The 11,853-nt window shown below is 39.6% G+C and overlaps 1 protein-coding gene across 2 annotated transcripts; it reads right to left on the bottom strand.

Annotated features, from left to right (window-relative positions):
• Positions 1–1,061: 1,061 nt before the first annotated feature.
• On the bottom strand, positions 1,062–10,219 carry Qng1 (Q-nucleotide N-glycosylase 1). 2 transcript variants are annotated; one of them, XM_026412479.2, is made up of 4 exons: positions 10,150–10,219; positions 8,806–9,065; positions 5,311–5,506; positions 1,062–2,854 (listed from the first exon to the last, which is right to left on the bottom strand). In XM_026412479.2, exons 2-4 carry the CDS (start codon positions 8,977–8,979, stop codon positions 2,622–2,624), a joined length of 603 nt encoding a protein of 200 aa, XP_026268264.2. In that variant the 5' UTR covers positions 8,980–9,065; positions 10,150–10,219; the 3' UTR covers positions 1,062–2,621. The 2 variants fall into 2 exon arrangements, with proteins under 2 accessions (XP_026268264.2, XP_026268263.2); XM_026412478.2 differs by lacking the exon at positions 10,150–10,219 and adding an exon at positions 9,573–10,126.
• Between the last annotated feature and the right edge of the window lie 1,634 nt (positions 10,220–11,853).

The raw sequence follows: 11,853 nt of genomic DNA, 5'->3' as shown, positions 1-11,853 counted from the left end.
TGTTCTGCAGGATTAGAGTGCAGATATCTTGAATCATGAGTCGAGGCTATGATCAATGGCACAAGAGAAAAGACAGTTGGGTCTGTGACACCTGAAGCACCACAAAGCCCTGAATTTCCTTTTCTGTCTTTTACATATTAGAAAAGCAGGAAGAAGGAAAGACAGAGAAGGGAGGAAAGCTGGGAGGATAAGGGGTAAGGGGAGAGGAGGTAAAGAGGAAACTGGGAAAGGAGGGAAAAAGAATGCAAGGAATAGAAAAAGCGGGGGAGAGGAGGACGAAGAGGAAGGACAGAAGAGAGGGAGGAAGGGAAAGACAAAGAAGGGGTGAAAAGAGGGAAAGGAAAGAGGAAAAGGTACAGGAAAGATGGCAGGAGCAGAGAGATTATGTGGGAAATTATCATGATGTATTCTGGTACAAGTTACAGAAAACTAATTGAAAAGGTAATGTGTTTATCTCAGTTCATAGAACAAGCTCAGGCATAGTAGGTACACAGTAGACTCTGGCTTCACACAACGGCTACTATAGTTTCAGTTATGTTTATAGACAACATCATTTCAAAAGAAGAGGGACCATCTCCTATGTCTTTTTTTTTTTTAAAGATACCGAGGATTGAATCTAGGGTCTTGTACTAGCTGATGAACTTCATCCCCAGCGCCTTTTATTTTTTTTGATAGAGGGTCTTGCTAAATTGGTGAGGCCGGCTTCAAATTTACAATCCTGAGCCTCCAAAGTAGCTGGGATTATAGGCATGTATCACTGCATTGAGTTCCTATGACTCTTTCTTCCTGCTTTTTTTTTTTGTGTGTGTGTGTGTGTGTATGTGGCTTTGCATATGCCAGGCAATCTTAGGCAATCTTTCTTGAATGTGATGAACTGTTTTCTAGAAACCCTCTAGTCCAGCATCACTAACCAAAACTAGATTATTTACCCATTACCAAAGCAATCACAGGCAAAGAAACAGGATTACCATGAACAAGAAATCATTCACACTATGCCAGATCTACTCTGGAACTGGGCATGAGATCACCTTCTCTTGAGTCACAAAAGGAAGAGACAGACACCAAACTACTTATGTTTATTACACAATACTAGGAGGCCTCATTCACATTTACAGTGATTGTCATCTGTAAAGTGATTATGACAGATTTCCAGCAGATGGCAGTAAAGTGCTTGGGGAAAGGGCACATATTTCAGATTTACACAAAGTGAAAGCAATCCAACAAAAAATGGTCAGTCTCCCTTATCTGTGGTTTCTGCATCCATAGATTCAATCAACCACAAATCAAAAATATTCTGACCTAAACACTTTTTCTTATACTGTGTTGTTTAGGGAATAATGATAACAACTACTTATATAACATTTATACTGTATTAGTTATCATAACTAATTTAGAGATGATTTAAAGTTTATGGGAAAATGTGCATAGCTTATATGTAAATATTATCCATTTTGTGAGACCTTAAATTAGGGTCTTGGATTTTAATATGGTGGCAGAGAGTGCCCTGGAACCAATCTATCTTGGATATGAAGGAAAATGGAATTACTGTAGATATTTCACAAAATTAAGATCTCTTAGAAGGAAGGTGGTAGCAGAAATGGGAAATAAGTGCTTAGTAGGTACTTTGAGTTCTGCAACAGGGAAGTGATAACTTATTGTAAACCTTTTATAATTATGTGTGTTAGGTGTGATGGCATATACCTGTAATCCCAACAATTCGGGAGGCTGAGGCAGGAAGATCACAGGTGTGAGTCCAGCCTCAGCAAATTAGTGAGACCCTGTCTCAAAATAAAAAATAAAAAGGCCTGGGGATATAGTCAGTGGTAAAGTACCCCTGAGTTTAATCGCTAGTACAAAAAAAAAAAAAAGGAGAGAAAAATTCTACAAGTTGAAAAAAGCTATCATCAATTGAATGAAGAGAATATTATTACTAAAGATTAATCACACTATAAGGCATGATTACATTTTTAAAATTCTGAATTTAAAGAAAATATTTAAGTTCCTCTATTATTTCTGTCAACCATATGTGCACAGAAAGAGAAAATATTGTCAAAACTAAGCAGGCACAAAGCCAGGCGCAGTGATGCACACCTCTAACCTCAGTAGCTGGGGAGGCTAAGGCAGGAGGATCTCAAATTCAAAGCCAGCCTCAGCCACTTAGCAAGGGCTCGTCTCTGAATAAAATATAAAAAAGGGCTGAGGATGTAGCTCAGTGGGTAAGTGTTCATTGGTTCAATCCCTGGTACAAAAAAAAAAGTAAAATTTTTTATTTATCATTTATTTATGTATTTTGGTACTAAAGGAACTGAACCTAGAGGCACTCTACCACTGAGCTTCACCCCAGCCCTTTAAATTTTTTTAAATTTTATTTTGAGACAGGGTCTTGCTAAGTGGCTGAGGCTGGCCTTAAACTTGGGTCTGCCTGCCTTAGCTTCTCACATTGCTAGAATCACAAGTGTGTACCATCATGCCCAGATAAGGAAAAAAATTTTAAGTGAGATGGGACAGTCAATTTTCTTGTCTCCATAACCTTTACAACATTCTCTTAACATCAAAGCAAAATTGTACAAATAATTATATAATATAAAAATGCAGTTTTCTTTGGATCAGTTTGCTTAGGGTCAATAATATATGCACCGTGTACGATGAAATGGAATTCCTTTCATATCTTCCCTATGGTCACGGGCGTAGTCCCATAAGTAAAAATCCAGAAGAATGGAATTGATCTCTCCATTAGGCTTTTCACCCTTTTTTTCAATAAGTTCCAGAAGACAATCCCGGATCAATTCAACACACCACAGGGAGCACCCTCTGATTTCTACCTCCTGCTTATCCCCATATGAAAGCATTTCTCCTGCAAGGGTTAAAAAAAATGGAGTGAAAAAAATATTTTCTAAACTCAGACATTAGTGCAAAATTACAAATTTACATTTCACAAGGACTAGATGGCTTGTTTCTCTCAATATTCCCAGGACCTAGAATAGCAAGCACCTTGCACATACTTGCTCCCTAAATAAACATTTGTTAATGAAGATGAAATAATTCTAAATTTAAAAATATGACAGCAAGCCGGGCTCAGTGGCACACGCCTGTAATCCCAGCAGCTTGGGAGGTTGAGGCAGGAGGATCATGAGTTCAAAGCCAGCCGCAGCAAAAGTGGGGTGCTAAACAACTTGGTCAGACCCTGTCTCTAAATGATATACAAAAGAGGGCTGGGGATATGGCTCAGTGGTTGAATGCTACTGAGTTCAATTCCTGGTATCTATCTATCTATCTATCAATCAATCAATCAATAAAATAAAATGTGACAGCAAAAAAAAAACAAGAGAACAGAAAAGAAAAAAGAAACAATAAAAGGAAAGAGAAAAGATGAAAACAAGTCTGATTTTTTTAGGGGTTGGGAATATAGCTCAGTTGGTAGAAAGCTTGCCTAGCATGCATGAAGCCCAGAGTTCCATCCCCAGCACTACAAATAATAATAATTCAACAACAAATAAAAAAATAAAAAATGATTATTTAATTATAATTATTAATTAATTAAACATAATTATTAATTTATTAGCAACCACAAATAATAAATTAAATTGTTAATTATTTAATAATTTGATAATTATTAAATCATTTAACAATTATTAATTATATAAATAATTATAAATTATTAAATTAATAATTATTGGTGGTTAATATTAATTTATTGTTATTATTATTTTTAAAGGATTTAAAAGTGGGTTACCAGGGAAAAAATACTATTTCAAATTTTGAAAGACTCTGTGGTCCAATAAACAGGATCTTTCTCCCTTAGCTGGCTGAATACTGTCTTGGGGACATCATAGGTACATCAGGAAAAATGAAAGTTGTTAACCTGAGCACAGAAAATCATCACTGTTGTTTGGATTCTGGATCCTTGAGTCAGCTCTGCCTGAATATGGAGCTACAATCTTACGTAAGACCCCCAGTCTATTCAGTACCTATCTCCAGAATATATCTAATTCTGAAGGGGGGGCATTGGCTGCCACTGAGAATACAGTACAGTTCATCAACTCAAATGCCTACGGGGATCAGACATTGTAAACTGCCTAAAGTACTGTTCAGGCCAAACAAAATACACCTACAGGCTATATTTGGCTTCTGGCCACCAATCTGCAACCTTGCACAGAGTTTTACAATATACATGAAGCCCTGTCATTCACCAAAAGCTGGGGAGAGGCAAGGAAGATTCCTAAGAATCTTTAGGAGGAGGAAGGTCATGCCAACATCTTAATTTTAGACTGCTGGCCTCCAGAACATTTCTGTTATTCTGTTATTTAGTCTCCCAAAGCAGCAGGATTACAAATGTGCACTACCAAGCACGGCTCAAAGAAATGTATTGTTTGTTTTAAAATAATTTTTACACAAACTTCTCAACACAATTTACCTATTTTATATACAATAATAGCCCCAGTCTTTTTTTTTTTTTTTTTTTGGTACTGGGGATTGAATTCAGGGACACTCAATCACTGAGCCACATTCCCAGTCCCCCCTTTTTTTTAAATTTAAATTCAGAGACAAGATCTGACTAAGTTGGCCAGGCTAAGTTGCCACCTTTTTGTCTCAGCTTCCCAAGTAGCTAAAATTTCAGACATGACTCACCATGTCTGGCTATGCCCCCAGTCTTGATATCAAAAATTATATCTGGAGATGGGGATATAGCTCAGTTGATAGAGCACTTGCCTCGAATGTCCAAGGCCCTGGGTTCAATCCCCAGCACCACAAAAACAAAACAAAACAACTACTTGGGAGACTGAGGATTGCAAGTTTGAGGCCAGTCTTGGCAACTTAGTGAAACCATATCTCCAAAGGGGGAAAAAAAATCCAGTAATGTTGAATAAACAAGGGTAGAGAAGGGAGTCATTTGTGCAAGATAAAAATAAATCAGTGGGGATGATGTTACAGCCTTCTGACTCAAAGTTCTGTAAATATTACCTATCTCTCATTCCACCCTTTATATTAATATGCAGTGTCCTCTTCAGCTAAATTAATGCGCCTCAGATATTACACCTATACTGTATATCTCCTTGTACCATAAATTTAGGTTTTATTTTATTAGGCTCTTATAATGTTCCAATAGCACAATTTTCAACAATATCCACACTTCATAGTATAAACAAGAAGAGCCATTTTTCCTATATTTCAATTGCCCTTACATTTTTCTTCACATATACTTTTAACAATAGTGCCTTTTTTTTTTTTAAGTAGAGTTTTTTGTGAAAGAAACTAAACAGATTTAACAACAATGTATAGAATAACAAATAATGAGCTAAAGTGGCAAACCTTTAAGAAGCTTCTTCAGTAGTTCATTAGAGAATTTCAGGGCTCCAAGGTGAACAAGAATCTGAGGTAATCTATAGTCAGCAAACATAGTGATACTGGAGATATCCTTAAAGCAGCCATCTCCTTTTCCTTCTAACACACTCCATGTGTCTGCCACAAGGATTTGGGCTCGTTTATAAAAAGAAATTCTTTTCCCCTGATGAATGGAGAAGATATAAATGTTACCAGGGCATCTGAAAGCTTTATAAATGCTATTTTTTAAAATATTTATTTTTTAGTTATAGGTGGACACATATCTTTATTTTATTTTTATGTGGTGCTGAGGATCGAACCCAGTGCCTCATGCGTGCTAGGTGAGTGCTCTACCTCTGAGCCAAAAATCCCAGCTCCTATAAATGCTATTTTTAAAAAGACACATGTGCCAGGTGCCATGGTACACACCTGTAATCCCAGCAACTTGGGAGGCTAAAGCAAGAGGACCACAAGTTTGAGGTCAATCTCAGAAATTTAGTGAGGCCCTAAGCAACCGAGTGACACCCTGTCTCAAAAAAATAAATAATTTAAAAAATTAAAAAAGGCTAGGGATGTAGCTGAATGATAAAGTGCTCCTAAATTCAATCCCCAATATCAAAAAAAAAACAAAAAAAACAAGAAGCAGCAGCAGCAGCAGGGTGCAGTGGCGCACACCTATAATCCCAGTGCTTTGGGAGGCTGAAGCAGGAGGACTTAGAGTTCAAAGCCAGCCTCAATGATTTAGTAAGGCACTGAGCAATTCAGTGCTTAGTGATACTTAGAGATGCAGTCTCTAAATAAAATTACAAAATAGGGCTGGGGATGTGGCTCAGTGGTCGAGTGGCCCTAAGTTCAATCCTCAGTACCCGGCCCCCAAAAAGAAAAAAGTTGTTTCTTCAAGAGCAGAATAGTCTTGGGGCTGGTGATGTGGCTCAAGTGGTAGCGCACTCGCCTGGCATGCGTGTGGCCCAGGTTCGATCCTCAGCACCACATACAAAGATGTTGTGTCCACTGAAAACTAAAAAATAAATATTAAAAAATTCTCTCTCTGGGCTGGGGATGTGGCTCAAGCGGTAGCGCGCTCGCCTGGCATGCGTGCGGCCCGGGTTCGATCCTCAGCACCACATACCAACAAAGATGTTGTGTCCGCCGAGAACTAAAAAATAAATATTAAAAAAATTCTCTCTCTGTCTCTCTCCCTTCTCTCACTCTCTCTTTAAAAAAAAAAATTCTCTCTCTCTCTCTAAAAAAAATAAAATATTTTTTTAAAAAAAGAGCAGAATAGTCTTGTTTTTAGAATTTATAGAAAACAGGACAGGGATTGTGGCTCAGTGGTACAGTGTTTGCCTAGCCTGCATGAGGAACTGGGTTCAAACCTCAGCACCACATAAAAATTAAATAAATAAATAAAAGAATTTATAGAAAACAAAAGAATCTAACATAGTTATCTCTAATTCTCAAGATTTGCTTCCTATTTCAAAGAACATAAAATATAAATTATGTAATCCCGGTACTATTTAGTATTCTTTTTCAATAACATTACTTCATATGCATATTTTAGTGTCACTATAATTCAACTAGTTTTTTTTTTTAGTACTGGAAATTGACCCCAGTGTTACTTTACCACATTAAAAAAAAAAATAAGAAGGGCTTGAATGTAAAGAGAGAGGGAGAGGGAGAGAGAGAGAGAGAATTTTTTTTTTTTAATATTTATTTTTTAGTTTTCGGCGGACACAACAACATCTTTGTTTGTATGCGGTGCTGAGGATCGAACCCGGGCCGCACGCATGCGAGGCGAGGGCGCTACCGCTTGAGCCACATCCCCAGCCCCCTTCTTATTTTTTTTAAGATGAGTTCTCACTAAATTGCCCAAGCTGGCCTTAACTTGTGATCCTTCTGACTGAGCCTCCTGAGTAATTCAGGTTACAGGCATGAGCCACATCACCTGACCCCAACTAGTTATTATTTTTAACATCTAGATAGTAGTTTTTTGAAAAGTTTAAAACTTTAGTTTAAATATTATATATATATATATATATATATATATATATATATATATATATATATATATAAAATGTGTGTGTGTGTGTGTGTGTATCTGATTGCAACATAATTCATGTTAACTTTTTCTTATGGGGGAGGGGTACTTGGGATTGAACCCAGAGATGTTTTACCTCAGAGCCCAAAACCCTGATCCTTTTTCTTTTTTATTTACTTGCTGGCTTGGAACTTGTGATTTTCCTGCCTCAGCCTCCTGATCACTGGGATTACAGGCGTGTACCACCATGCCCAGCAAGAATTCTTCAGTGTGTTTTGTTGTTACATTTGGGAAAATGTTGATTTTGGAATACATGGATTACCAGCCACATGACTGGCAGATGGATTTCTTTTACATACTGTTCATCATAATTAGCCTCAATGATGGACCAAGGAACTTGATTCATAATTTCTGAAATGACATACTTTGAAGACAAAGATGAATTTCAAAGTAACCTTTGCATTATCAAAATAAAACAGAATGGAATTCAGCAGTGGCCTACAGACTCTGTTCTAGGAACTGCCTCTCTGCTCCATCCATTCCCAGCAGCAGTACTGAGCTGGTCATAATCTGTGCCAGTTCAATCAGTTTTTGTCCAGGAGTTTTAGAATTGGCTTGGAGAAAAAGTATCTCCCTCCTTCTTTCTGTCCAGTGGCCAAAGAAATAAAATGCAAATAATGCAAGGACATTAACCTTTAGTTTTTTCACTGCAGGGAGAAAGTTAGTCTATAGATACATGGAGCTAACAAAGGCAAAGATGAGAGGCTGAATGCTGCTGGCATTTGAATCCCTAATCTGGTATGTTCCTATCCCAAACACCCATCTAAAGATTCTTGCTTAAGTTTTTTCTAGTTTTGTATGTGTGTGTGTGACCTGCAATTTAAAAAATCTTGGCTGGACATGGTGGTGTACACCTGTAATCCCAGTGGCTTGGCAGAAGGATCACAAGTTCAAGGCCAGCTTCAGCAATTTAATGAGGCCCTAAAAGATTTAGCAAGACCCTCTCTCAAAATAAAAAATAAAAAGGGCTCTGGCTCAGTGGTTAAGCATCCCTGGTGTTCAATCCCCAGCATTTAAAAAAAAAAATAACTTTTTGTACTAAAAACAAATAATATTGTGAAAGCATACTGTGTATGAAAAAGAAAATACATAGTATATATACACTGAACTTTGCAAGAAATTGTTTGTTTGTTTTACTGGGGATTGAACCCAGGGACACTTTACCACTGAACTACATCACCAGTCCTTTTTAAATTTTTTTTATTTGAGACAGGTTTCATTACCATCCTCCTGCCTCAGCCTCTCTAGTTGCTGTGATTACAGGCATGTACCACCACACCTGGTGTAAGCTTTTATTCTTAAAATGAATTCTGGAAGAAAAAGAATTAACACTGAGAGAACTATTAAGACTTCTTAAATGCTAAACAAACAAACAAAAAACACACCTCAAACTGAGTCACATCTCTATATGAAGGAAAATTTTCAACAACCAGGTGCATTAACCTCTGTGCACTTTTTTCACTTTTTCTGACACAATTAACAAAAGATCCTCCAAACTTCTCCAGTAGAATTTTCCCGGTTTCATTGAGAATCCGATGCCTCTCTTCTATCAAAGGCATGGATACATCTGTGTCAGAACGAAATATATGCTGAACCTGATCCAGGGTCACTGTGGCATAGTAGGAGGCACTAGTTATTGGTATTCCTTTAGAGAGAAAATATTAAAAAAATCAGAGGAACAATGTCATGCTTTGAGAATTCAGCAGACTCTTGGTTTTATAACATGCAATTATGTAAAATCAAGTGGGGCAGAAATGCATTAGAAGTGCATAAAATAGCAATCAAAAGCAAAACCTTCATTTTCTACTACTTATTCCCCATTTCTAACTATTGCAATAGTAACATCCATCACATGCATTTTGACTACGTTTCATAATATCTGTCCCTTTGTTCTTCAGGTGTCACTAGAGTGGCATTCTTTTTCCTATGGTGAGATACTAAAAGCAAGTTATTTTCCATTGAATATGCTTCTTCTCTTGCTTTTATATTAAGCAGAGAGACTAGCAAGGAAGAACTTCAAGATCGCCCTAACATATAATTCTAATACCCAACCCGGTCCTTGACACCCGCCCCTGACCCCCCCACCCCACCCGCGTCCCAGAGAACTAAAACCTCAAAGGCTGCCGGGTCCAACCGCGAGCAGGACACCAACCTTCGTCCAGGGCTCTGTTAACTGCGGCGCACAGGGACCAGTACCCACTGTAGGTCTTCCCCTTGTACGTTACCAGACACTTGTGCTCATCCCGCTCCGACCAAAAGGAGAAGTTGAGCGTGTCTACCACAAACACCCAGTTGACCGCGGCCTCATCGGCGGCCCTGGGGTTCAACTCATGAAGAGTTTTCCACCCTTCCACGCGTAACTCCGGCCCTGAGGCCTTGGCAAGCAGCAGTTCGGCCACCCTCCGCACACCTTCGCTATCAATGAACACATCCTGACTATTTTCTGCAATAAATCTAGCGGACTCCCTAGGAGTTAGGAGGCCGTCCATTTCGTCCCTCTCCTTTACTACTGAGAATGACGCTTTGGACTTTGGGTCCGCCAAATTCTTCCCCCTCTATAGAGGACAAAGTCCTGGGTCCCGCCCTCCCCAAGGGTGGCAAGGAGAACTGCGAGCAGACAAGTTGCAGGTTCCCTCCCCTAGCACTCTCAAGACCAGGAACCATGGAAACCGTGGGGCCAGGCGCAGGGTAGAGGCCGCAGGCACTTCCGGGAAAGTGGCCCCACTTACTTTCTCTCGGGCGCGCGCCCAGGCCTCGCTTCCGGTTCTGAAGGTCCGGAAACCGTCTGGCAGCGCGCGCTGCCAGGGAGTCGCCCACCCTCGGACGTGAGGCTCCGCCATTTTGTGCCTCCTTCCACACCCGCTTTATCCCGGTGGGACACGAACGCTGGGGTTCGCCGCCCTGTCGGGTAGCGTTTACTCCAACTGGTGTACCGCGTTGCTCTCACCCGGCTGCCGCCCCATTTTTTTCCCCCGCGGGTCAAAATCTGGGTGAGGTGCCCTCGGCGCCACCCCGCATCTCGGTCCCTGGGCTGCGACAAGCATCGTGGCAGTGATCTGACTCACCTGGACCCAGTCATCCCCAGTTCGTTCGATACCGAGCTGCGGTCCCTCTCTCCCAGTCCCTGAGCAGAGGGCTCCCTTCTTTTACTGAATTCCTGGCCTATTTGGAGGCCTAATAAACATTTAGGATTAGTTGGAAAGCTTGGGAAAATAGATGAGGACACAAATGTATTAAATGTTAACGTTTTATGCCTGTGCTTAATTACTAAATCTCAATCTCTTGGGGGTAATGACAGAGCGGCTGTAGTGATCCCCGTTTTACAAATGAAGCTGGATGGTTTCGGTAATCAGCCACCATCCCAGCAATGATTATGGCTGAAACTCAACGCTTGGTTAATCAGTCTTCCCAAGTGAAGGGCATTATATGAGTCCATTACCAATACCATTCTAGTAATAACTATCGATGGCCCTACTGAGGAGACATAGGGCTGGGGATATAGCTCAGTTGATAGAGTGCTTGCCTTGCATGCACAAGGCCCTGGGTTCATCCCCAGCACCCCCCAAAAAAAAGTTTACTGAGGAGACATTAATAAATGAAAAAAGTATTACCTTTGAACTTTATTAGCTGGACCCCTTGTTGCACACCTGTAATCTCAGCTTCTCGGGAAGCTAAGAGGATTGCAAACTCAAGCCCAGCCTCAGCAATTTAGCAAGACCCTGTCTCAAAATAAAAAAAAGGGCTGGGGATGTAGCTCTGGTACAAGGCCCCTGGATTAAATCCCCATGTAAGGGAAAAAAAAAGAAAAGAAAAACATCAACAGCAGCAAAACAAAAACAACCTCTTCATTAACAGATATAGGAGTCAATTTAATCATGATCCAAATTAACCTGGTGATTAACCCGGCTCAGCCCTTTTTGGTTTTGAGATAGGATCTCATAAAATTATCCAGGCTGGCCTCGATTTTTATGATTCTCCTTCCTTCTCGACCTACCACATTAGCTGAGATTATTGGTGTGTGCCACAGCACTAGATTGAAGTAATCCTCTAAGTAATCTCTAAACTTGCATTTTAAAGGTTAACAAAGAAGTATGATCCTGTGTTTCTATCACATTTCCCCTCTCCTAAATTGTATCCAAATTAGATTATTACAGTCATCAAGAGAACCATCATTGGGCTGAGATTGTAGCACAGTGGTAGAGTGCTTGCCTAGCATGTGTGAGGCACTGGGTTCAATCCTCAGCACCACATAAAAATAAAATAAAGGTCCATCAATAACTAAAAAACAATTTAAAAAAAAAGAGAACCATCATTCTCAGGAGCTAAATTAAATGTCAAACTCTTGGCAACAATTGTTGCTATATCTTCAGTTTTCTGTAATGAATAGGCTATGGCAGGTAACTAAAGAAATAGAGGGTTTAGGAGGTATTGTT

The sequence above is a fragment of the Urocitellus parryii genome, chromosome 4, assembly GCF_045843805.1.
Source record: "Urocitellus parryii isolate mUroPar1 chromosome 4, mUroPar1.hap1, whole genome shotgun sequence".
Taxonomy (NCBI): domain Eukaryota; kingdom Metazoa; phylum Chordata; class Mammalia; order Rodentia; family Sciuridae; genus Urocitellus; species Urocitellus parryii.
This window is presented reverse-complemented; position numbering and strand designations above follow the sequence as displayed.

Coding starts and splice junctions, on each gene's coding strand:
- Qng1 (XM_026412478.2), bottom strand. CDS start 9,909: ATGGACGGCCTCCTAACTCCTAGGGAGTCCGCTAGATTTATTGCAGAA. Junction 9,066..9,572: donor TAACAGAGCCCTGGACGAAG/GTTGGTGTCCTG, acceptor TTCTCTCTAAAG/GAATACCAATAACTAGTGCC. Junction 5,507..8,805: donor GAGATGTGACTCAGTTTGAG/GTGTGTTTTTTG, acceptor TCCATTCATCAG/GGGAAAAGAATTTCTTTTTA.